The sequence below is a fragment of the Poromitra crassiceps genome (assembly GCF_964638095.1).
Source record: "Poromitra crassiceps genome assembly, chromosome: 10".
NCBI classification, from domain to species: Eukaryota; Metazoa; Chordata; class Actinopteri; order Beryciformes; family Melamphaidae; genus Poromitra; species Poromitra crassiceps.
This window is the reverse complement of record NC_139631.1, coordinates 49,892,144-49,918,699: the sequence shown is the minus strand read 5'-3', so window position 1 is coordinate 49,918,699 and position 26,556 is coordinate 49,892,144. Positions and strand designations below refer to the sequence as shown.

The 26,556-nt window shown below is 44.5% G+C and overlaps 1 protein-coding gene across 1 annotated transcript in view; it reads right to left on the bottom strand.

Moving 5' to 3' along the window:
* Window positions 1-26,556, bottom strand: part of LOC310784499 (regulator of G-protein signaling 3-like) — a gene marked incomplete at both ends in the record, with an annotated part of 100,558 nt that overhangs the window by 47,440 nt on the left and 26,562 nt on the right. The window contains 6 exons of the mRNA XM_083645484.1: window positions 1,503-1,750; window positions 1,939-1,978; window positions 2,502-2,747; window positions 3,904-4,000; window positions 4,743-4,848; window positions 11,858-11,939. Of these exons, the coding sequence (XP_083501610.1) occupies window positions 1,503-1,750; window positions 1,939-1,978; window positions 2,502-2,747; window positions 3,904-4,000; window positions 4,743-4,848; window positions 11,858-11,939 (819 nt within the window). The remainder of the gene's footprint in view (window positions 1-1,502; window positions 1,751-1,938; window positions 1,979-2,501; window positions 2,748-3,903; window positions 4,001-4,742; window positions 4,849-11,857; window positions 11,940-26,556) is intronic.

Here is a 26,556-nt window from a genome sequence, read left to right as displayed (position 1 = left end):
TATAGTCACCCATTTAGCTCATTGAGTGCCAATGACAGCCTGAAAAAGCCCCGTGATCAAAGAGAACTGCATGCAGCCCAGAGCCATGTAGATTGTTCTGGCTGCAACTGACGGTGCCTGCGAACACAGTCCATCCGCTCCCACAACTGAGCCCTTCTGCCTCTGTCTGTCTGTCAGCATAGTTTCTCCACACGATTAGCCGCTAGAAAAGCAGCAGCCGACACTGAAAAGCCAAACCTTTCCCTGCAGTCCGCGTGTGGCTTTTCCATGTTGCGCTGCCTGGGAGGCGGCGCACAAAAAGCACTCCGAAAATAGACGCTGGGTGCGTGAGGCTGTGTGTTACTAGTGTGGGGAGGAGTTTTCAGCTGAGGGGGGGGAGAGGGGGGTGGGGCACGCAGGGCAGGACACAACTACACCACGTCACTACATCAGAAAATATTAGCTAGAGTCAGTGAATGTGCTTGAAATGCTTCATTTCACAAAAGGCTGAATATCTCAGCTTATAATTTGAAATGCCTGAAAACGCTGAAAACAACCTATCTTCTCCGGCTCATAACTAAAGAACGGAAAATGGTATCAATAAACTTTTTTTTGCTGATGATACAATAGAGTCTCCTTGTTCTTTGTGCGTGTTCGGTGTTTACATAGTAATATCACACAATATTCTGTGGGCCTCGAGAAATCACTGAAAACGCTCTGAAACTCTGGCACTGGGAGCGTCGTTCTCCAAAAGTGGCTGGCACTCAATGAGTTAAAGAGAATTTGCAAATCTATTGAAAGACATAGTGTCACTAGAGCCACTAGGGGGCGCGGCTCGTGGTAACTGTGAAATTGCACACCGTAAGACCTCCTTTGGGCAGAGTGCTTTCTACATTGAGGCCTCTCATATGTGGAATGCTAAAGCCCACCGAGCTGAAGCAGACTCTCGATCTTTATTATCTTTAATAAAAATGTTAAAGACTGGCTGAAGAATAGTCACCCCTAGTTATATATGTGCTTTATTGTAGGCGTTTCTTTTCCTTTGCTTGCATGTCATGCTTTGTCTATTGCTTATGTGCTTTTGTCTGCATGCAATACTGATTAGTCTCCTTTCTATATATTATGACTGAGTAACTATTGTGTTTGTTTTATAGCACATGCATTTTATCTGTTTAACATTTTAGGGTGCCTTGATAACATCTGGCCAGGGACAGGAGCTGGGAACTAGCTTCGGCTATAGGCTCTGTATGCATCGCATCAGATACTTTATTTTGACTTGTTGAAATGAATGAATGTGACGATGTGAACTGCATTGTCCCTGTTAAATAAATATTATTTAAATATTTATTTAAATAAATAAATAAAATAACAGATGAGTTTGGAGTCTATGCGATAGGTTGTAGGTTCGAGGTTCTGGGTTCTGGTAGTGTGAGCTATGCTACAGGTTGCAAGTTCGAGGTTCTGGGTTCTGGTAGGTTGAGCTCTATGCTACGGGTTGCAGCTTCAAGGTTCTGGGTTCTGACCTGGACGAAGACGGGGAAGATGAGTGTTTTAGGTGTCAGGCTGACATAGGTTCCGTAGGCAGTGCAGGGCACGTGTGATTGGACGATGGTGCAGTTCTGGTAGTTGCCATAGCTACCGGGAGGCGCCGAGGAGGAGGCAGAGCTGGAGGAGGGGTGATGAGCCAAGGTGGGTCGCCGTGACAACGAGGCGGGGCGGGGGTCATGGAGGAGGCTCTGCCCCCTGCTGGGGTGAGTCTGGTACAGCCGGCCTGGAGACAATACAGCTATCATTATACACAATGTGTGTGTGTGTGTGTGTGTGTGTGTGTGTGTGTGTGTGTGTGTGTGTGTGTGTGTGTGTGTGTGTGTGTGTGTGTGTGTGTGTGTGTGTGTGTGTGTGTGTGTGTGTGTGCGTGCGTGCGTGCGTGCGTGCGTGCGTTATGTGTGCGTGTGTTACCGATGGTTCCGTTGCGGTCATGGTAAATCGGCTGAAGAAGCTGAAAGTAGATTGATAAAAACATTATTGTCAGTAAGCAGATGACAGGATGACATCATCATCTACTGAACTTGGGGCAACCTCCGGCTCTGAAAAGTGAAGCCAATGTGGAAGTGCCTTAAACCTGCAGTGTTTGGCCCTACTTTCCACTTGATTTATGACCTCAGTAAGCTGCTTTCATTTGACCAAACTACACTAAGCAGCAGCTCGCTAGTGTAAAGCTAGTGTAGACCGAACTACACTCTCTAGCAGCTAGGTAGTAGCAGTTCGGTCTAAAGACAACAGTTGCTACATGAGACTTCTCACAACAAGGTCTGTGGAGTATCTTGAGTAAGCAGGTCATGATTTCTGGAAAGAGACATTGCTGTTTGTTTTGTGTTTTTTTGCGCTTTGAGCACCACACGCTGAGAGCCATCCAGTCACTGCAGGTAAGAGGATAACATGTATTTTTGTTTTTTGGGCTGAAAGGTCCCTGTAAAGTGTTTCATCGAATGTGAAGTGTGGCTCCGCCTCCTCTTGCTCACCTGACTTCCTGGATTGACGGGCGACAGGATGATGTAGTTGTCTCCGTTTGATGATGTCACACGGGTGAGTGTGGAGGCTTGAGCGGAGTAATCCGTCCCCTCCTCCCCCTCGCCCCCCCTCTCCTCCCTCCTCTCCCTCCACAGTGAACCAAGTGCTCCCAAACCAGACCTGACCCCCGACCCCTGACCTCTCCGTCGGCCATGTTTAATGTGGGCGGGGTGAGGGAGCAGCTTCTTCATGCTGGTCTGGGAGAGAAACAACAATGGGGAGGAGTCAGACCGAGAGGAGCAGAATCATCAAATGGTTCATATCTCTCAAATCTGCATGGCCCGAGCTAAAAGGCGAAATAAATAAATCACCTATAATGTTCACTGATATTGGCTATGTTCACACTGCAGGCAAAATCTGATTTCTTCCCCATAAGTGACTCAGGTGTGTTTTTTCATGAGGGGGGTCAGTTGTCTGACGTCCCCCAACACACCAGCGTAGTGCACCTGGAACGCTTGGCAGTCAGAAATCAGTAAATTCAACTGGAAATTCCGACCTCTGAGTTGTCTAGAAGGCAGCATAAGACCTCAAGTATTTTCTGTAGGAGGAAAACTTGAGTGGTTGTATCGTAACCGCTCTGTGTTTGACAATATATTGAAAGAAATGGCCTAATAATGGGCGAAGAAGAAGAACATGACTTCAGTGTCAGAGAAAAGTGAACAGCTTTTTAAGCTACGTTTAAAAAAGCTACAGTCCCATCCAACGAAGCGCTCATGGTCGGATCACCTGCCTGTTTTACAGCGAGCTGGACTGTGTTTTGGTGATAAACCGACTGTGACATCTTTGTTAAGGTTCTTTAGCTCCTGCGGGTCAGTTCAGGACCATGCCCAGTTCATACTTTGTGGCCTGGGCATAATGTGGCCTATATCAGATTCCAGTGACTGGAATCTGATATAGGCCACAAACAAGTGCAAATTTGCCATTGAATGAACACAACACACACCTTCACACACTTGACCTCCATGCAACATTTCAGCCATTATCGGCCATTATCGGAATAATAAGTAATAACGCAAAATGGCCATATCGGGCAATAATTTATCGACCCGATAATTATCGTGCATCCCTAATGAAAACTGTGTCCGCTAAAGGGTGGTGAACTTTTTGTGGACTGTCCGACCAACAGAGTGACTTATAGAGCTAAAAAAACAACAACAACAAACAAACCAAAATTTTATGCTAGCAATAAATCGGAATTGAGCGCTAAGGTTTGCGGCGTGAACGTAGCCATTTTGTCCTAAATTAAAAATTTGACAAAATCGCGTTGTGTTTTCATGGCAATTGCTAATACACACAGTAAACCGTGTGTGCGTGAGTGTGTGTGTTTGTGTGTGTGTGGGGGGGGGCAGTCACCGCGCCGCAGGTCGGGGGGCGGGGCCACAACTCGCTGCCAGACTTCACCTCCGGCAAACCTCCTCTCCAGACAACCAACACTATCTGACTGGAACACCTGAGAGACAGACAGACAGACAGACAGACAGGCAGGCAGGCGGACAGACAGGCAGACATCACTAGTTTTGCATGGAATATCTTTGCAAGAAGACACTAACACAGATTTACGACAGAGTATTAGGGCCATGCATGATGAAAAATTACAGGAGGATTTTTTTTTAGTTTCCAATGACAGGAGGGAAAAAAATTAGTTTAGAAATTTTGTGGAAAAAAGTCTAAATTTAAGCACCAGGCAGAAAAATAAATAAATCGGAGGAGCATGTTTTTTTTTTGGAATAAAGTTGAAATACTGTAACGAGAATAAAGTCGAAATGTTGAGAATAAAGTCGAAAAATGTAAAAAAAGAAAAATCAACTCCATCAAAACAAGTTAGGAGAGCACCGCCTTACTGTACAGTGTGTAGCCTACATACTGTACTGTACATAGCTGTCTTCGACTCAGTCTTGTCCAAGTCCAAGTTGATTGATCCTGAGGATGTGGAGGACAGGCGGGTCCTCCACAGAGGGTAAGCTAAACTAGATGCTAATGTTAGCATGTGACGATTTCTCTCTGACCAATCAGCAGTCTGCAGTGTTTTCACATCACCTTTTGGTACCCGCTCAACCAGCCTTGGAACCACAACAAGTGTGTGTGTGTGTGTGTGTGTGTGTGTGTGTGTGTGTGTGTGTGTGTGTGTGTGTGTGTGTGAGTGAGTGAGTGAGTGAGTGTGTGCGTGCCTGTGTGCGTGCATGTGTGTGTACCTGATGGCATGGGCAAGGTCGACACACTTCCAGGTCTCAACAGGAAGTCCGTTCAGCTGCAGAACTGAGTCACTCTGCTGGAGGCCAGCATGGTGGGCGGGGCCACCTGCACGCACGCACGCACACACACACGCACGCACACACACACACACACACACACACACACACACACACACACACACACACACACACACACACACACACACACACACACACACACACACAAGAACGGACCAGTTAAAGAGGACTCCTGTTTTGAAGCCTCGATTTTGGCATTTTGACCATCTTGTTTTTTAGATCATGGGTTTCCCACACCGCCATAGTGCCGCCTGCTATTGGTCCGTGAACAGCGAGCTGCGCGATCACTGGACAGACGACCTGTCAATCATGCCCCACAGCTTTATGGTCTTTTTGACTCTAAATAGGACCATAATTTAGTAAATTAACATCATGCTGTATTGAAGAAGACTTGAGATTGAGACCATAAACTCATTAGGAAAGTGTTTACTGAGGTCTTAAATCAAGTGAGAAGTAGGCTCATTTTACCTTTTGGAGACATAGGGCTCTATCGTTGCAACGGTCTTAAATTAGCGCTTAGCGCCAGGCGCAGCGCATATTAGTGGCCGTGGCCCGGCGCACTAGCTACTCGTGCCTTGCCCCGCTACACGCGGCCTTAAGCATTATAACCACGCCTTTTAAGCGTAGAATTATTCACAACTGTGCTCATTGGTAAACTGCAGGTACTCAATGACATTCTTCCTTTCGAAGCTCCAATCCACTCGATCCATGTCCGGGTTTTGGCTCCATGCTGTCATCTCTTCATGCCAATTTGGATATCTCAGCACATCACAGATCATAGCCTGAATAAAACAATTCAACCTACAGCCAGGCAAATACAGATCTGTTCAGCAGGGCTGATGGTCTCCCTGTAGCCTACAATATAGAACGTTAACTATCGGTGACATTCCTGATAGCATCCAATTCCATGATCTTTATGTTGTAAACATAACTTTCACAATAGTGAACAAGCACCCCCACTCGGCTCATTCAGGGCAGTTAGTTTTATAACTTGTAGACGACCTGCTGCACAGGCTAAATGATGCACATAAATATAGCCTACATTATGTAAAGTCATTGCACATAAATATAGCCTATATTATGTAAAGTCATTGCATGAATGTGTTTTTATTGTAAAAGTACATGTGAAGTAAGCCAAGTCTTATTGGAGCAGACATCACAGTAGAACCGTGTTACGGCTATCACTCATCTATATCACGTTAACTTTGCGAGGGATATATATACCACCTGGATTACATATATGTTTCACATAGGGTTGTGTTTTCATTTTTATGTTTTATTTTGTCCAATATTGAAATGTTCTAGAATTGCATGTTTTGTTAACATACATATTATTTATATCTACCACTTAGCCTATTTAGGCTGATTTGGTTGCTATTTCTTGTCGAAATGTATTAGCCTCAATGCATGCTGGGAGATTTCACATGTGTGGCTTTGGTAGGGGAGCTGGCGGCGCAGTGAATATTTGTTTGGGCAGAATGATATCGTTTTCTCTCGCTACCTTTTCTTCTCCCCCACTGCACAGGTAGGGTGATGCAACAGCCTCTGAATGACAGGGGCTCAAAACTACGGTATAAGAACTTTTTTTTCATCGGTCATTGTGTGCCAGGGGGGAAGATAGCGTTAGGCCGGTATTTAAGGCCGAAACGCCCATTCTGGCCTATTCTGGCACTGCGCCACGCCTCTTCGGCGTAAAGCGCATTTCGGGGCCTAAAACCATGATGCTATCTTCCCGAGGCAGGGGCAAGGCACGTTTTTTTGCGTTTAATGCCAGTTTTAGCGCCTAAGGCCAGTGGGAAGATAGGGGCCATAGGGCTCTATCTTGGAACAGGCGATATCCCCTATTTGCGCTTGTGCACCTGTTTGCGCATGCCATAAGGCAGGGAAGATTGCAGTCCGCTGTCCAGGTGTTATGCCGAGTTTTGCACCCTCCCCCGGCAGCAGCTAAACGCATCCCCACCTCACGGGAGCATATTGTAATGATTTATACAGAAACATAACTGTTTAAAAATGATATAATTGTTTGGCTAGACATCACCTCCCTGTTTTTAAGTTAAAACAGCCCCAAAATATGGTGGCGATGCAATTACTCACGGGGAGGCATAACTCGTCACAACAACGGGCGCAAACGCAGATTAGAGGCGTGCCAAATCATTTATGCACGGCGCAAACGGGATTTGGGCGGTGTTAACCACAGTCTTGCAGTCCCTGTAATACAGTTTGCGTGAGGCATGCTGTAATTCTCCCCATGCGTAATTTGGATAGGTGTAGGCCTATTGACTGTATATATTATCCCTATCTCATAATGACACCATCACATCATATACTGTACATGTTAAAAACATCTGTGTTTTGATGCAATTCGGGTTATTTTGTTGACTGGGGTGGGACAATAGAAACGTGTTTGCAGCGTGTAAACGGCGGAGACAAAAGAAAAGATTGGAGGATTTACAGTGGCCTCAATTAAAACTCGGCGAAACATTGAGCTGCCGACTCCTGCCAAGGACAGAGAGAGATGGAGAGAGCTTGTGACAGATCGGCTGTGGTGCCAATGACCCTCCGGGTTATGGGATAGAAGGTGAAGGTGAATAGCCTATTGCAAGTAGGCTACAATGTACAAGTTTTCTCAATTCATTTACCATAACCCCTCCCTGCGATGTGATAAAAGTTTCTCAGTGAATTATAGTTGATTGCCTCAATTAATAATCTGCTGGTTACCCAATTTTAGCAGCAGAATTTGATGTCCTGGGGTGGCACGTCCGTGCGTAATGACGTTTCTGCGCTGCGCAGCGTGGAGATTATGGTGCGGTCAAGCGCAGCAATTGTGTTTCACCGCCTAAGAGGTGCTTTTCAAAGCTCTTAGCGCAAAGTAATTGCGCGCTGCTGACGATAGGATGATGCCATCTATCCCCACATTTTAGCACTGAAACGCCTGCTTTGGCATGTGGCACGCCTATGCCCAGTACAATTATAACAGGCATGCGCTTGTGCCCGCCCCCAATTTGCATTGCGCACGGCATTAACTCATTGAGTGCCAATGACGTCTAAAGACGTCAATTCAAATAGTAACGTCAATTGCGTTTTTTGACGGTGGGACGTGGATCAAAGCCTGATGCATCTCCTGTAAAAATATGGGGGATGTTGAAGGTGTATAAGCTATTTTACGGACCCATTAGGTGGCGACAGTGCTCTCCGGATTAGAGAAAGGTGAGGAAAAAACAGAAGAAGCCATGGGGAAACGGAAACCGATGCATGCTGTAACGTTAGCTGTGCCTGTGAACAGCAGCCAATCTGCTCCCACAATTGAGCCTTTCTGTCTGTTGCGATAGTTTATCCATATGATTAGTTGCCAGAAAAGGAGCACCCGACACCAGCGTCTTTCTGAAAAGATAAATTATTCTCAGCTGGAAGCGCTGGGAGCCGGCGCACAAAAACGGCGGAGCGCTGTGAAAATATACTGTAGCGATGTGGGTTTGTCAGTAAACATGGGGTTGTCTAGTTGTCACGTTAGTCTGGGGTCGACATGTCTGTGGGGATTTACGGGGGTACGTAAAGGCAGCATACGAGCCAGTGGGTGTGGTGGAAGAGAGGGGTTCACCTGTGATTGGCTGGGGGAAGGGGGAACGTGAACGGGAGAGCGATAGCTCTGGGTTGTTGTGTGTGGGAGCCAGGAGGGAAGGCTGCGGTGTTGGGAGCTGCGAAGCTAGAGGAAGCTAGCTGGGTTTGGGAATGTGGTTGTGGGGTGTTAGTGGCGTGGACGACGGCTGACAGTCGTCCTGTAATAGCGATCCCTGAATAAAGTGCGGTGACAAGATCCTGACTCTTCGCCTGGTTCCTGACATTATTACATTGGTGTCAGTCAAGTGACTACGAACTTTGGCCGCTCGCCTCGCGCGGTAGCAGCGGGAAGGTGGAGCGGAGAGACAGAGGAAAATTAACGCCTTGGAGGATCGATTTGGCGTGCGCAGTTAGCTGCGTGTGCTAACTGCTACAAGGCTAGCTGTGTGTGCTAGCTGGAGGCTAGCTGTGTGTGCTAGCTGAGGGTTAGCTGGTGTGCTAACGGCTACAAACACCACGTGGAATGGCGCACGTTGGTGGACCCTCGTCGTTGGACGCGGGGGAAAAGGAGCTGCCGACTCCGGAGTTCAGCTCGGTGCTGGCCGGCATGGAGGCCCGCCTGGAGCAGAAGTTCAGCGCGGCGTTTGCCGGCGTGGAGGCCCGCCTGATGCAGGGGATCAGACGGCTGTGGGAGGCGACGCCTGCCTGGGCAGAGGTGCTTACGAAGCTACTGAGGGGGGCCACGCAGCGCGGAGAACGGCAGACGGAGGAGCCACAGAGACTGTGTTGGACTTGTGGAGCACAGGGTCATCTGGCGAGGTGGTGTCACGGCGTTCCTTCGGGGCAAACCAGGTACGCGGAGCAACGGTACTGGGGGTGCCCGGGGGTCTGCTGGTCATGCGGTGGGTGGGGACATCTAGCCAGGGAGTGTCACGAGGCTGTCGGAGACCGGAGGACAGCGGGAGAGGAGAGAGGTGCCGGCGGCGGGCAGGTGAGACTCTGTTGGACTTGCCGGTCGCCTGAGCATTTGGCCAGAGACTGCACTGAGGCTGTAGAGGACCGGGGAGAGACACAGGCTGGGGAGGAGGTGAGCGGCAGGGGAGAAGAGAATGTTGTTACCGTCAGGAGAGTGTGGGTTGTGTGTCCAGATGGGCGGGTGTTGCTAACGCCGGAGGAGCCTAGCCGCTCTGCACCCCCCACGGTGGAGAGAGACATCTGCAGCGCTGTTACAGTCGGGAGAGTGACGCTCGTGTCTCCGGGTGAACGAGAGGGGTTACCGCCGGAGGAGCCGGCCCAACCTAGCCGCTCCACACCCCCCACGGTCGCTGTGCAGGAAGCCCAGGTGGAGGTCGCTACCGGTGGTGTTCTCCCTGCTGTCCTGAACACGCCGCCCCCCGGGGGAGGGGGACGGGAGGACAAGCGAGTGCAAGAGGCGGAGGAAGAGGAGTACTGTTCAGATGTGGACCTGACAGACGACGACATGACCATCATGGATGTCGACGTGGGTGAGTGGAGACGCAGGCAGGCGGAGGACGCGGCTATCGGTCCGGTGCTTGCGTGGGTAGCGGCCGGACGCCGGCCCCCTGTGGGGGAGATTCACAAGTGTTCCGGTGCCACGAAGGGACTGTGGAACATGTTTACGGACCTGCGTCTGTGTGAGGATGGGCTTTTGGGGAGGACAGGGCACGGGATAAAGGGGTTCCAGAGGATTGTACCCAGCTACCTGCGGGGATTGGTGCTACGGTGGGGACACCGGGCCCCCAGATCCGGTCCCCCCAGATCCGGTCATTTCGGGCCTGAAGAGACACTCCGCCGTGTTCATGCACTGTTCTATTGGGGGAAACACAAGGAGGATGTGCGGAGCTACTGCCGTGTTTGTGTTCTCTGTGGGGGGCACAGGGGGGAGTAGTGTGCTTCTGGTGGTGGTTGCGATGTGTGTAAAAGAGAAAAAAAGGAAAAATGTAAATGTGACGGGTTTGAACTGAATTGGGATGTGGGGGTGTTACTGTGATGTTGTTGTGCATGTTTACTGTACCACTTGGGACAAGTGTTTGTTTAAAAGGGGGGGCTGTGTAGCGATGTGGGTTTGTCAGTAAACATGGGGTTGTCTAGTTGTCACGTTAGTCTGGGGTCGACATGTCTGTGGGGATTTACGGGGGTACGTAAAGGCAGCATACGAGCCAGTGGGTGTGGTGGAAGAGAGGGGTTCACCTGTGATTGGCTGGGGGAAGGGGGAACGTGAACGGGAGAGCGATAGCTCTGGGTTGTTGTGTGTGGGAGCCAGGAGGGAAGGCTGCGGTGTTGGGAGCTGCGAAGCTAGAGGAAGCTAGCTGGGTTTGGGAATGTGGTTGTGGGGTGTTAGTGGCGTGGACGACGGCTGACAGTCGTCCTGTAATAGCGATCCCTGAATAAAGTGCGGTGACAAGATCCTGACTCTTCGCCTGGTTCCTGACATTATTACAATACGCTGGGTGCAGCGGGTGCAGCGCACTTTGAAACGTGCAGCAGAAAATTCAGAGCAGCAGAGAGCCACCAGAGACACTCCCACGGAGGAGGAGTGTGCAGTTGAGGGGGGTGGGGCACGCAGGGCACCATACAACACTGACCCAGACAGCAGGCTCGATGGACAGATTGGCAAACACAAGCTGGAATACCTGATGCCCACCAGCAGTAAATCAAGACCAGCAAGAAGGTGTAGGGTCTGCGCACGCAGGGGCCAGCGCTGCTGGTTGCAGCTAAAAAATATTATTTTGCCATCAAAATTCCTTTGTTTTCGCTGTTTTATTGAAGGAAATTATTTTTGAGGTGTCACTACATCAGAAAATATTAGCTTCAGAGTCAGTGATGTGCTTGAAATGCTTCATTTCACAAAAGGCTCATTATCTCAGCTTCTAGTTTGAAACGTCTGTTTTTGGTGAAACCAACCTATCTTCTACTGCTGATAACTAAAGAACGGAAAATGATATCAATAAACTTTTTTTTGCTGATGATACAAGAGAGTCTCATCGTTCTTTGGGCGTGTTCGGTGTTTACATAGTAATATCACACAATATTCTGTGGGTCTTGAGAAATCACTGAAAATGCTCTGAAAGGGCTGGCACTGGGAGCATCCGTTTTCCAGAAGTGGCTGGCAGCCAATGAGTTAAACAAGCGCAAACGCTAAATTACGAAGATAAATTTGCAAAGATAGGGTGTGAGAGCAAATGATTACAAGGGCCCATAGACTGTATAAAAGGGTAAAAAGTCAGCCCCTGTACAGAAAGGTGAAATTAGACATAGCCTGTATAAAAGTATAAAACTGTGAAAGTTGTCATGAAGGGTGAAATTAGCTAAAACCGTGTTTTGAACCAGGGTGTAAACATGTTTATGTCTGCTGTAAAGTTGGGCATTTTAACATGAGGGTCTACTATGACTCGCTCTTGGAGCCAGCCTCAAGTGGCCATTCGAGGAACTGTTTTCCACCTTGGGTTAGGCCTTACCGGGGTCGACAGCCTGGACTCGGACCGGACAGTCGGAGCAGATGGTGAAACCAAAACCATCTTTTCCTCGAACGATGCTCACCTGAAACAAAAGAGTCAGAACAAGATGAGCCGAAAGCAACACACACACACACACACACACACACACACACACACACCCACACCCACACCCACACACACACACACACACACACACACACACACACACACACACACAGGTGCAGGACGGGGGGGGGGGGGGGGGGGCACTGATAATGGCAGTGATAATGTCATCAGTGATGTCATCAGTGTTGATTGAAATAGTACAGCACATCTAAAGGTGTACAGGATCGACCACAATTGTCTAACAAAACCAGGAAGCAGAAAAAGGTCCATAGCACAGCTCCATGGAACGGCTCAAACACTGGTCCAGCAGCTTTTATTCATACAGGTTTTTGGACTCCATTACAGCGGGGGGGGGCAGCCTGTCACTCAAACGTGAAGGATTTTGTTTTCACCACGCACCACACAACCTGCACGCAACAAGTCCATAAGTCACTTGTCCTCAGGAAATAGTAATCCAGTCCCTAAACTCTTGACGCCGTGTAAATATCAGCCGGTAGATTGCTCCTGACATACAGTAGGCTACACAGACAACCAGTCATCCCCCCGCGCAAGAAGAACGCGCGACCCGGGCTCCCCTCTCTCATAGCGGGGTGAATCTCTTTCTCACACCGGTGTTACAGTAAAAGCTGTGCCCACGGGCACGTTTGACCGGAAGGGGAAACAAAATCATTATGGGGTTCATAGTTGAGTGTAACACCGCCAGTATCCGCCATTAAAGGCATTTATTCAGGTCAGGAGCCGTGATGACTTAATTTACAAAAATGCCATTTCCTCAGAGACTGCTGTTTTTGGTGAAAACGACCTACATTCAGGTGTCGATAACTAAAGAACGGATGAAGGTAGAATCAAACTTTTTTTTTTCCTATGAAAGTCAAGGCTCTCTTCTTTGTTTTGGGATATTCAGTCTTTACATAGTCATAGAAGAAAATATTCTGTGGGTCTTGGAAAATTAATGAAAATGATCAATGAGAATGAGTTAATACCCTACGGGTACCGTGACTAAATATATTTTCTAAATGTTTATTCATTTTACTATTCTGTATTTTAGTCTAATATCCCCATTGCCTTCATTCTGCGTTTTAGTTTTCTTTACTGTTTCTCCCCAGAGTCAATAAAGTTTCATCTCTGTCTGAACTTCAGTGTGTGTGTGTGTGTGTGTGTGTGTGTGTGTGTGTGTGTGTGTGTGTCTGTGTGTGTGTGTGTGTGTGTGTGTGTGTGTGTGTGTGTGTGTGTGTGTGTGTGTGTGTGTGTGTCTGAGATTCCTGGGCTGTTACCATGACTCGGTCAACATGCAGAGGCAAAGGTCTCTTCTCTCCGGGACTTTTCTCTCACAAAGACTTTAAATGTCTCTGAGCCGACTGACTGACAGCCTGGATATTATTGATGCCTTCGTTTAGAACTCGCTCACAAATTTCCACTTGCTACTAGGAAATCGAATAAAGCGGCACGTCAACTCGGAGTTCTTTCTTGGATTTCTCAACCCCTAGTTGCTCCCAACTCGTCATTTGACTTCATTTCAACATGGCCACCCATGGTGGAAAACATAGTGGGAAAAAATAAGATTGTATGAATTTAAACATATTTTTGTCACATCTTTTATTTTCAACAAGAGACATGACAGACTCGGCCTGAACACGAGCCTCCTCTCGCTGTGTGTCTGCGTTTAGAAGTACTCTATAGAAACAGCCAATCTTCTCACTGATGGTCTCAGTTGCTGATGTGGGTCATTTGTGTATCCCTATGTGGGAGGTACTATAGGGGGTACTGAGAGACAGGGGGAAACTATGTGGAGGTACTATAGGGAGTACTGAGAGACAGGGGGAAACTACGTGGAGGTACTATAGGGAGTACTGAGAGACAGGGGGAAACTATGTGGAGGTACTATAGGGAGTACTGAGACAGGGGGAAACTACGTGGAGGTACTATAGGGAGTACTGAGAGACAGGGGGAAACTACGTGGAGGTACTATAGGGAGTACTGAGAGACAGGGGGAAACTATGTGGAGGTACTATAGGGGGTACTGAAAGACAGGGGGAAACTACGTGGAGGTACTATAGGGAGTACTGAGAGACAGGGGGAAACTACGTGGAGGTACTATAGGGGGTACTGAGAGACAGGGGGAAACTACGTGGAGGTACTATAGGGAGTACTGAGAGACAGGGGGAAACTATGTGGAGGTACTATAGGGAGTACTGAGAGACAGGGGGAAACTATGTGGAGGTACTATAGGGAGTACTGAGAGACAGGGGGAAACTATGTGGAGGTACTATAGGGGGTACTGAGAGACAGGGGGAAACTACGTGGAGGTACTATAGGGAGTACTGAGATACAGGGGGAAAATACGTGGAGGTACTATAGGGAGTACTGAGAGACGGGGAAATGAAAAAGTTAAGAATAAATCATGAGAATAAATGAAACATTAAAATAAATCTGCTCAGGAGGCACAGATTACAAATATTTCACTCCATTTCTTATTTTGTAATGTTATATTCTTCAAAAGGTTATCATTCATTCATTGTATCATAAAATATGGTATAGTTTTTTCTTGCGGCTTTCTAAGTAAAATATAGTCGGGTAAAGCTCCTGGATTTCGAAATCAGGGAGAGGGGATACTGAAGCCCAAAGAAAATCAGCATATCATAAGCAGTTAACAGTTCCAGGCTTAGCAAGTACAGTATAGGGCAGGGGTGGGCAACTATTTTTCATGGGGGGCCACATGAGAAACCCAGATTGTTGCCGGGGGCCGAACAAATATTGTCATGCCGTAACCCATGAATGGGCAACTTTGATGATAGAGAAGGCCACAAAAAAATGTCCTCGCGAGTCGCTACCAGATTTTGCTGAGGGCTGAACGGCGCCAGCGCGAAGAATTTGGGGCATTTGAAGCCAGGTTTAGAGGAATAACTCATTTTAAATTAACAATTGTGATGTCATTATTCAGTCTTAACCACCAATATTTGATCCTTTTTTCACTCCTATGTCACCACCTGCTCTCCCTGCAGGGCTTGAAATTAACTTTTCACCACCTGCCAATATGGCTGCTAGATTTTAAAGTTACCAGCCAATTAGAATTTCCACTAGCCGAAATGTTTTTCTTGAAATAAACCAGAATATGAGTGGGTTAATTTAAGCATAAGTATCAGTAAGTGGCCCGGGATTCTCAAAGCCTGTGTTGAGGGTCACACAAGAACAAAAATGCACTCTTGAAGCTAAATAAATCCAAAACCAACAAGTTAATTATTTCAATTTCTACTGCAATGTAGAACAGTCATTTCTTACACATGAGATTACTTTTAGCCTTTTAGTCATAAATATTATTGAAAGATATTCCATATTCCAGACTGAAATGCTATAACAGAGTATTGGCCAGAATGACATGAACATTTGGACACTTATTCAGCGGGTATCTTGCATGTTGCGTTCAGGTGCACTGTAAAAAAAAAAAAAAAAAAAAAAAAAAAAGTTTTTTTTTTTTTTTTTTTTTTTTGCAATTCCATCGCGGGCCACACAGGGGGCGCCCGCGGGCCGCATACGGCCCGCGGGCCGTATGTTGCCCATGTATGGTATAGGGTGATTATGAAAGGGAGTCTCTGAGTTTACAGTCTGTAGCCTACAGTTTCACAGCATGCAAACCTCATGCGCCAGCCTCCATCGCTATGATGACCAGTTTGGGGGTGGGGGGCACATTGAGGGGGAGCTATTTGTGATGGAAAACCAACAGGTACCAAAAGGATGTATGCGGGACTATGTGGTCGAAATGACGAGGCTGAAGTTGGCTCCCGATTCGCAGCTCCCGATTGGAATTTTCCAGTCCACCTTAAAAAGTGGAATAACGCCTCTAGATGGCGTGGTTCGACCATTTTCAAGCGAGTTCATGAACTGGAAAACATAGGTATATAGGGGGGATATGTAATGAGAATACATTATAGAATGAATCATGCATTTTGTTCGTTTTTAATGTTGCATGCAATTCTTATTGACCTCAAAAAGGTTCTCCTATTGGTGTAAACAGCTGGAAAAAAGAGTTGATTTCACAGCTTTTGCCCATCTAGACTGCATAAAACCACCTCCAACTCACAGACCATTACACATATTCTTTTCAAACCTGGCCTAGATTATAAAGGGGACATTAGACTCTCATTATAGCACAGTGTCTGATTTGTGAAACATATTTCTGATTTGTGAAAGTGCTATAATTGCAGTTTTCTGCTGATTTTGGCCATCTAGACCGCATCAAACCAGGTCCAGCTCAAAGACCATCACTCTAATTCTTTTCAACCCTGGCCTAGATTATAAAGGGGACATTAGACTCTCATTATAGCACAGTGTCTGATTTGTGAAACATATTTCTGATTTGTGAAAATGCTATGATTGCAGTTTTCAGCTGATTTGGAGCATCTAGACCACACAAAACCACGTCCAACTCACAGACCATCACTCTAATTCTTTTCAAACCTGGCCTAGATTACAAAGGGGACATTAGACTCTCATTCTGGCACAGTGGCTGATTTGTGAAACATATTTCTGATTTGTGAAAGTGCTATAATTGCAGTTTTCTGCTGATTTTGAGCATCTAGACCGCATCAAACCAGGTCCAGCTCACAGACCATTACACATATTCTTTTCAAACCTGGCCTAGATTATAAAGGGGACATTAGACTCTCATTATAGCACAGTGTCTGATTTGTGAAACATATTTCTGATTTGTGAAAATGCTCTAATTGCAGTTTTCAGCTGATTTTGGCCATCTAGACCGCATCAAACCAGGTCCAGCTCAAAGACCGTCACTCTAATTCTTTTCAAACCTGGCCTAGATTATAATGGGGACATTAGACTCTCATTATAGCACAGTGTCTGATTTGTGAAACATATTTCTGATTTGTGAAAGTGCTATAATTGCAGTTTTCTGCTGATTTTGAGCATCTAGACCGCATCAAACCAGGTCCAGCTCACAGACCATTACACATATTCTTTTCAAACCTGGCCTAGATTATAAAGGGGACATTAGACTCTCATTATAGCACAGTGTCTGATTTGTGAAACATATTTCTGATTTGTGAAAATGCTATGATTGCAGTTTTCAGCTGATTTGGAGCATCTAGACCACACAAAACCACGTCCAACTCACAGACCATCACTCTAATTCTTTTCATACCTGGCCTAGATTATAAAGGGGACATTAGACTCTCATTATAGCACAGTGTCTGATTTGTGAAACATATTTCTGATTTGTGAAAGTGCTATAATTGCAGTTTTCTGCTGATTTTGAGCATCTAGACCGCATCAAACCAGGTCCAGCTCACAGACCATTACACATATTATTTTCAAACCTGGCCTAGATTATAAAGGGGACATTAGACTCTCATTATAGCACAGTGTCTGATTTGTGAAACATATTTCTGATTTGTGAAAGTGCTATAATTGCAGTTTTCTGCCGATTTTGAGCATCTAGACCGCATCAAACCAGGTCCAGCTCACAGACCATTACACATATTCTTTTCAAACCTGGCCTAGATTATAAAGGGGACATTAGACTCTCATTATAGCACAGTGTCTGATTTGTGAAACATATTTCTGATTTGTGAAAGTGCTATAATTGCAGTTTTCTGCTGATTTTGAGCATCTAGACCGCATCAAACCAGGTCCAGCTCACAGAACATTACACATATTCTTTTCAAACCTGGCCTAGATTATAAAGGGGACATTAGACTCTCATTATAGCACAGTGTCTGATTTGTGAAACATATTTCTGATTTGTGAAAGTGCTCTAATTGCAGTTTTCAACTGATTTTGCCCATCTAGACCGCATCAAACCAGGTCCAGCTCAAAGACCATCACTCTAATTCTTTTCAAACCTGGCCTAGATTATAAAGGGGACATTAGACTCTCATTATAGCACAGTGTCTGATTTGTGAAACATATTTCTGATTTGTGAAAGTGCTATAATTGCAGTTTTCTGCTGATTTTGAGCATCTAGACCGCATCAAACCAGGTCCAGCTCACAGACCATTACACATATTCTTTTCAAACCTGGCCTAGATTATAAAGGGGACATTAGACTCTCATTATAGCACAGTGTCTGATTTGTGAAACATATTTCTGATTTGTGAAACTGCTATAATTGCAGTTTTCTGCTGATTTTGAGCATCTAGACCGCATCAAACCAGGTCCAGCTCGAAGACCATCACTCTAATTCTTTTCAAACCTGGCCTAGATTATAAAGGGGACATTAGACTCTCATTATAGCACAGTGTCTGATTTGTGAAACATATTTCTGATTTGTGAAAGTGCTCTAATTGCAGTTTTCAGCTGATTTTGGCCATCTAGACCGCATCAAACCAGGTCCAGCTCAAAGACCGTCACTCTAATTCTTTTCAAACCTGGCCTAGATTATAAAGGGGACATTAGACTCTCATTATAGCACAGTGTCTGATTTGTGAAACATATTTCTGATTTGTGAAAGTGCTATAATTGCAGTTTTCTGCTGATTTTGAGCATCTAGACCGCATCAAACCAGGTCCAGCTCACAGACCATTACACATATTCTTTTCAAACCTGGCCTAGATTATAAAGGGGACATTAGACTCTCATTATAGCACAGTGTCTGATTTGTGAAACATATTTCTGATTTGTGAAAGTGCTCTAATTGCAGTTTTCAACTGATTTTGCCCATCTAGACCGCATCAAACCAGGTCCAGCTCAAAGACCATCACTCTAATTCTTTTCAAACCTGGCCTAGATTATAAAGGGGATATTAGACTCTCATTATAGCACAGTGTCTGATTTGTGAAACATATTTCTGATTTGTGAAAGTGCTATAATTGCAGTTTTCTGCTGATTTTGAGCATCTAGACCGCATCAAACCAGGTCCAGCTCACAGACCATTACACATATTCTTTTCAAACCTGGCCTAGATTATAAAGGGGACATTACACTCTCATTATAGCACAGTGTCTGATTTGTGAAACATATTTCTGATTTGTGAAAGTGCTATAATTGCAGTTTTCTGCTGATTTTGAGCATCTAGACCGCATCAAACCAGGTCCAGCTCGAAGACCATCACTCTAATTCTTTTCAAACCTGGCCTAGATTATAAAGGGGACATTAGACTCTCATTATAGCACAGTGTCTGATTTGTGAAACATATTTCTGATTTGTGAAAGTGCTCTAATTGCAGTTTTCAGCTGATTTTGGCCATCTAGACCGCATCAAACCAGGTCCAGCTCAAAGACCGTCACTCTAATTCTTTTCAAACCTGGCCTAGATTATAAAGGGGACATTAGACTCTCATTATAGCACAGTGTCTGATTTGTGAAACATATTTCTGATTTGTGAAAGTGCTATAATTGCAGTTTTCTGCTGATTTTGAGCATCTAGACCGCATCAAACCAGGTCCAGCTCACAGACCATTACACATATTCTTTTCAAACCTGGCCTAGATTATAAAGGGGACATTAGACTCTCATTATAGCACAGTGTCTGATTTGTGAAACATATTTCTGATTTGTGAAAGTGCTCTAATTGCAGTTTTCAACTGATTTTGCCCATCTAGACCGCATCAAACCAGGTCCAGCTCAAAGACCATCACTCTAATTCTTTTCAAACCTGGCCTAGATTATAAAGGGGACATTAGACTCTCATTATAGCACAGTGTCTGATTTGTGAAACATATTTCTGATTTGTGAAAGTGCTATAATTGCAGTTTTCTGCTGATTTTGAGCATCTAGACCGCATCAAACCAGGTCCAGCTCACAGACCATTACACATATTCTTTTCAAACCTGGCCTAGATTATAAAGGGGACATTAGACTCTCATTATAGCACAGTGTCTGATTTGTGAAACATATTTCTGATTTGTGAAACTGCTATAATTGCAGTTTTCTGCTGATTTTGAGCATCTAGACCGCATCAAACCAGGTCCAGCTCGAAGACCATCACTCTAATTCTTTTCAAACCTGGCCTAGATTATAAAGGGGACATTAGACTCTCATTATAGCACAGTGTCTGATTTGTGAAACATATTTCTGATTTGTGAAAGTGCTCTAATTGCAGTTTTCAGCTGATTTTGGCCATCTAGACCGCATCAAACCAGGTCCAGCTCGAAGACCATCACTCTAATTCTTTTCAAACCTGGCCTAGATTATAAAGGGGACATTAGACTCTCATTATAGCACAGTGTCTGATTTGTGAAACATATTTCTGATTTGTGAAAGTGCTCTAATTGCAGTTTTCAGCTGATTTTGGCCATCTAGACCGCATCAAACCAGGTCCAGCTCAAAGACCGTCACTCTAATTCTTTTCAAACCTGGCCTAGATTATAAAGGGGACATTAGACTCTCATTATAGCACAGTGTCTGATTTGTGAAACATATTTCTGATTTGTGAAAGTGCTATAATTGCAGTTTTCTGCTGATTTTGAGCATCTAGACCGCATCAAACCAGGTCCAGCTCACAGACCATTACACATATTCTTTTCAAACCTGGCCTAGATTATAAAGGGGACATTAGACTCTCATTATAGCACAGTGTCTGATTTGTGAAACATATTTCTGATTTGTGAAAGTGCTCTAATTGCAGTTTTCAACTGATTTTGCCCATCTAGACCGCATCAAACCAGGTCCAGCTCAAAGACCATCACTCTAATTCTTTTCAAACCTGGCCTAGATTATAAAGGGGACATTAGACTCTCATTATAGCACAGTGTCTGATTTGTGAAACATATTTCTGATTTGTGAAAGTGCTATAATTGCAGTTTTCTGCTGATTTTGAGCATCTAGACCGCATCAAACCAGGTCCAGCTCACAGACCATTACACATATTCTTTTCAAACCTGGCCTAGATTATAAAGGGGACATTAGACTCTCATTATAGCACAGTGTCTGATTTGTGAAACATATTTCTGATTTGTGAAAGTGCTATAATTGCAGTTTTCTGCTGATTTTGAGCATCTAGACCGCATCAAACCAGGTCCAGCTCGAAGACCATCACTCTAATTCTTTTCAAACCTGGCCTAGATTATAAAGGGGACATTAGACTCTCATTATAGCACAGTGTCTGATTTGTGAAACATATTTCTGATTTGTGAAAGTGCTCTAATTGCAGTTTTCAGCTGATTTTTGCCATCTAGACCGCATCAAACCAGGTCCAGCTCAAAGACCGTCACTCTAATTCTTTTCAAACCTGGCCTAGATTATAAAGGGGACATTAGACTCTCATTATAGCACAGTGTCTGATTTGTGAAACATATTTCTGACCACGCCATCTAGAGGCGTTATTCCACTTTTTAAGGTGGACTGGAAAATTCCAATCGGGAGCTGCGAATCGGGAGCCAACTTCAGCCTCGTGTCGAAATGCGCCAATAGAGAGAGAGAGAGAGAGAGAGAGAGAGAGAGAGAGAGAGAGACGGAGAGTTGGAGAGCGAGCGAGAGACAGACAGAAAGAGAAACAGAGAGACAGAAACAGACGGAGACAGAGAGAGACAAGTTGGCGTATCGATAACACATAAATGCGATAAATGCAGTGGAAACAGATTAAGCGAATCTTCCCTTCAAGAATCAAACAGTTTCATGTTGACATGTCGGCGTAGCTACACTAAATAAGGCTACACTTGTAAGGTAAATAATGGTAAATAAGCAGCACACTTTTAGACCGCCTGGCATGGTGTGTTTATTCTACTAACTGTTCCGTGGATTATAACGTTATGCTTGCCGAGTTGATCACCCAGTAATCCACAAATTGCATTCATGGTCTGTGTACCTTTGTAGATCATAAAGAAACTAAATGAATAACGTTAGATGTGTTTAATAGAACATTGTCGCTGCCTGCCTGCCTGCAAGACGATGGCATGTATCAGGTCTAGCAGCAGATCAGCAGTGGATGAAAACGCTCATTATTTCACATTTTCTTTTGCTGATTTTCTGAAAATTGGGTTAAAATGTGAAACCCAACTAGAGACAGAGAGAGAGATGTTTGGTGTTTTGACAGACAGAGAGACGGGGAGGGGGTAGAAGTGTGTTTGTGTAACTGGAAAACATATCAGCCGTCTGCCAGTTCAAACACACTCTAACACACACACACACACACACACACACACACACACACACACACACACATGCATGCACGTGCACACACACTCACAGAATACCCATGAATGGATGGCCATGAATGAATGGCCATGAAGTGCAAATCATAAAACAAATAACAAAAGACAACAAATTGCAAATCAGATTAACAAAAGATCAGAAACAACAGAAAAGTTACCAGCTCAACTCTGAAAGTGTTTTTTGATTTGTTGACATGCTTTCCTATTCGTCGTTACATTTTCTTTTCTGTTGCTCCACCCCCTCTGCCGATCTGGGGAGAGTTGTAGCACATGCTTCCTCTGATACATGTGCGGGCTTCCCACCCGCAGACACAGACAATTGTGTCTGTAGGAACGTTTGACCAACCTGGAAGTACCGCTGCTGGGAATTAAACCCAGGTCTCCGCAATAGTAGGGGAGTGCTTTTACCTCTACACTACCCAGACGCCCGGTCGCCATGTTTGTTTGTTTGCCTGTTTTTCCCCTCTTCATCATTGTGTTTTGCACTTCAGGGCCACCGTACCGGTTACATGCAAACAGAAGCATCACGATTCATCCAGTACACATCCAGCACACACACTTCTGGTGGTTTTGTGACATGAGTAGAGCTGCAATGATTAGTCGATTACAGTTTTGTACAATAGCACAACATTTTTCTCCATTCTGTATAGTCACATTTCTTCACTTTTTTTGGCCAGCGTAAGCGGGCCCTATATCTGGCTTTGTCCAGTACAATTTGTGTGCCGATTTGAGTGCTGATGCTCATGAGCGCTTTATCGCGCTGGCCATATGCTAGGTTCCAACCTAGCCTTGTTTAACTCTTAACACAGTTAGCACAACTTGTGTCTGTGCGGGCTATACCATTAACCCATTTATTGTTGCTTTGACACAAAATGCATCCAGTGAACACATTTTCAAAAAGCTTACAATTATTTTACACACAAGCTGAACTAAGATTCTAATTAGGGTGTCCAGACTTTGTGTGGGACTAGCACAGCATTTTCATGCCTTTTCCCATGTCCCACATATTGAGATATTGTCCCACATTTTGATTGGCTCTAGTTTTCAAAAGTCAAACCACTGCAGGACAGAGAGAGACAGAGAGATTGGTTGTACTATAGAAGTATGAATAACTTCAATATTATTCAAGATTCAAAAGATTTATTGCCATGTCAACAAAAGTTGATAGGAATTTGTCTTGGTTTCACTCTCAGAGACAAACAAAAACATAGCAGCCAGCGACAGGAACATACAGGAACAGTTCTCAGCTACAGCATATACAGTAGAAAGTGCATACAGTTTAAGGTGCATACAGTTTAAAGTGACAACGGTAATGTGTCAGTGCAAATTCAAGTGCCTTATGGCTTGGAGGTAGGTGCTATCTCTGAAGCGAGATGTTCTACTCTTCATACTCCTGTATCTCCTGCCTGATGGGAGGAGGTTAAATAGGTGGTGTGCCGGATGAGAATGGTCTGCAATGATTTTGTTAGCCTTCCTGATTATTCTTTTTGAGTAAAGTGATGACAGTGAGGGGAGACTACAGCCGATAATTTTAGCTGCTCGGCGTACTACTCTTTCCAGCCGAGTCTTGTCCTGAGTGGTTGCGTGACCAAACCAGACAAGCATGGAGAAAGTGAGCACACTCTCAATAGCCGACCTATAGAAGTGGGTCATGGCTACTTTACTGACCCTGAATTTTTTGAGCTGCCGCAGAAAGTAGAGACGCTGGTGGGATTTGCTGATCTTGAGACTGGTGTTGAGATCCCATGATAGGGATTCATGGATGGTGGTCCCGAGGAACCGGAAAGAGGTGACCCTCTCTACCACTTCACCATTGATGAGAAGAGGGGGAAGGAGGCTAGTATTCTTCCTAAAATCAACGACCATCTCTTTGGTTTTTGAGATGTTAAGTATCAGTATCAGGTGTTTTGAAGGCACAATCATGCCACCGGACCGGTTTAAAATGGACAATATTGCTGTGAAAGGGGGGGGGGCTTTGTTATGGCTAAGATTTAATGGATATTAAACGCATAGTGCGTAGTTCATACGTTTGGATCAAATACACAGGGCATATTTTCCTAATATGACCATCATAATATAAAAACAAAAACAATTGCAGCTCATGTGTCTCCCAAACACTGCATGTGTTTGTTTACTCCTTTCTCTCTCTCATGTCTGTGAGATGTTATGTTTCTTCACATTGATATTATAGAGCCACAAGAAATGCATTTGCAACACTTTATAATTTAACTTTAGTCGTATTTTTACTACACAAACTTGTAACATTGCATTGCATTGCATTGTAACCTGACGTGCAAACCACGTGGGGTCTTTTTTATGTGTGCGTGGGGGAAAATAAGCACAATCCCAGCGAGCACAAAACGTTTTTTTCAACGTTGATTTTTAGTTGAAATCTGGGTGATATTTGGTTTGAACGTCTAAGACCTAATTTCACCCTCTTTTCAACCGGCTAAAATGCGGTTACAATGTCAACGTGTCAAAAAACACAATTTGGTTAATCATATTGTTAAAATGTTTGCTGCAGATTGAAATAGAGACAATATTGATAGTGTGTGAATTGGCATTTGTCCAATTTATTGTGTAACAGAGTTGAAATCTGGTCTACACAAACACTACATTTCAACACATTATGTCACATGAAATATCAGAAATATGGGACTATATAGGCTATGTGCTGCCAGCAAAAAGCTTCCAGGACACAACTATGGTTGATACTTTAGCGCAATACTATAAAATCATTAATTGAGTTCCTACAGTAACGCGCATGTGCAAGTACTTAGTAGTCGCTTGCTGTGACTGACTAGACCAAAGCAAGTCTGCACCGGTCTAATTGACCTTATTTTGAAGGTGAATAGCCTGAGTGTGGAGCGATGAGATGCTCTGGGCACGCTATGTTATTGTAACAGACTGTATACGAGGCTCTGTGTACCCCCTGAGTTGCTGGTGTTAAATTAAATTAACCTCTGAAGTTGTACAGCCTACAGACTACATATAGACTAGACGCACACACACAGTCAACATCATTTTAGTCTGTTACATAATATAATAGTCTGGTACACATGATATAAAACACCTGTCCCATGATCGTTTAGCCTGTGGTAACGTACAAACGTGTACAAGTTGTGTACGAGGTCGAGATAGAGTATAATGTTTCAACGTTGACCCTAAACGTTTTTAAACGTCTTTTCAACCTAAAAATGCTCGCTGGGATGTTTTATTATGATCCTCTCTCCTTGTGCCTGTCTTTTTACTTTCAATTTCAGCTACCGCTCGCTCTCTTCTGTCTGTCTCTCTCGCTCTCACTCTCTCTCTCTGTCTCTCTTTTGCTCTATCTCACTCGCTCTCACTTTCTGGCTCTCTCTCTCTCTGTCTCATTCTCCCTGCCAAATCATACCATATAATACTTTGCGGACTGGCACCGGCCCGGGGCCTGGCAGTTGGGACCATTGGCTTAAAGTATAAGAGCAGGAAAACCTTTGAGTGAAATTCTGTTTAATTTAAGGATGGACAAAGTGTATATGGACACTTTTAATGCTTGAGCTAAACATAGCCTACTTTTATTTATTTTTGTTATAATTAGTCACAGGAGATAGACATAACATTTTAAACTACCTCTCAGAATTAGAGCTGCAACAATGAGTCAATCAACAGAAAATTAATCACCAATTTTTAAGAAAAGCTCAAACTAAAATTATCTCTTTCCAGCTTCTTAAATGTCAATATGTTCTGGTGTCTTTAGTCTTCTATGACAGTGAACTAATTATCTTTGGGTTGTGGACTGTTGGTCAAGACAAAAGAAGACATTTGAGGAGCTTTGGGGGGTAAATGATCAAGTTTTTTCCACCATTTTGTGACATTTCATAGACAAAACGATTAACTGATTAGTTGAAAAATAATCAGATGAATCAATAATATAAATAATTGTTAGTTGCAGCCCTACTCAGCATTGATGTGTCCCAATGAGTAACGGCTGCTGTATGCTCTAGGGCTGGCCAATAATTCAGTACTATCGTTTGTCGTCTGTCAGTGGTATCATATCATGACAATAAGGTAGGTAATTATAATACAGTAGATGATAATTGGATTATTAAATGTGACTTTGCGTCTATTAATATACATATTACTGACATATTACTAGATTACAATATACATATTGTGATATGCCCCAGTATACCGTTTGTTTTTGCTCTCTCTTCTCCCACTCCCTCGCCCTGTTCTCTCCCTTCTCTCCCACCCTCCCTCCCTCTAATAGAAGATTGTTCAATCCCGTTTATTGATAGTGCTTAACAAGATTTTGCGAGACATATCTGTAAAGCCCTCTGAGACATGCTTGTGAATTAGGGCTAGACAAATAAACTTGACTTGAAATTAAAGTGACAGACGAGTCAATCGGATATGGTCGAGCTGAGGAGGCCTGGCTGGTGGATTTCTGCCTGAATTCACCACAGGTTCAAATCCTCTGGGACAAGTTAGCGTAACGCCTAGCGCGCAA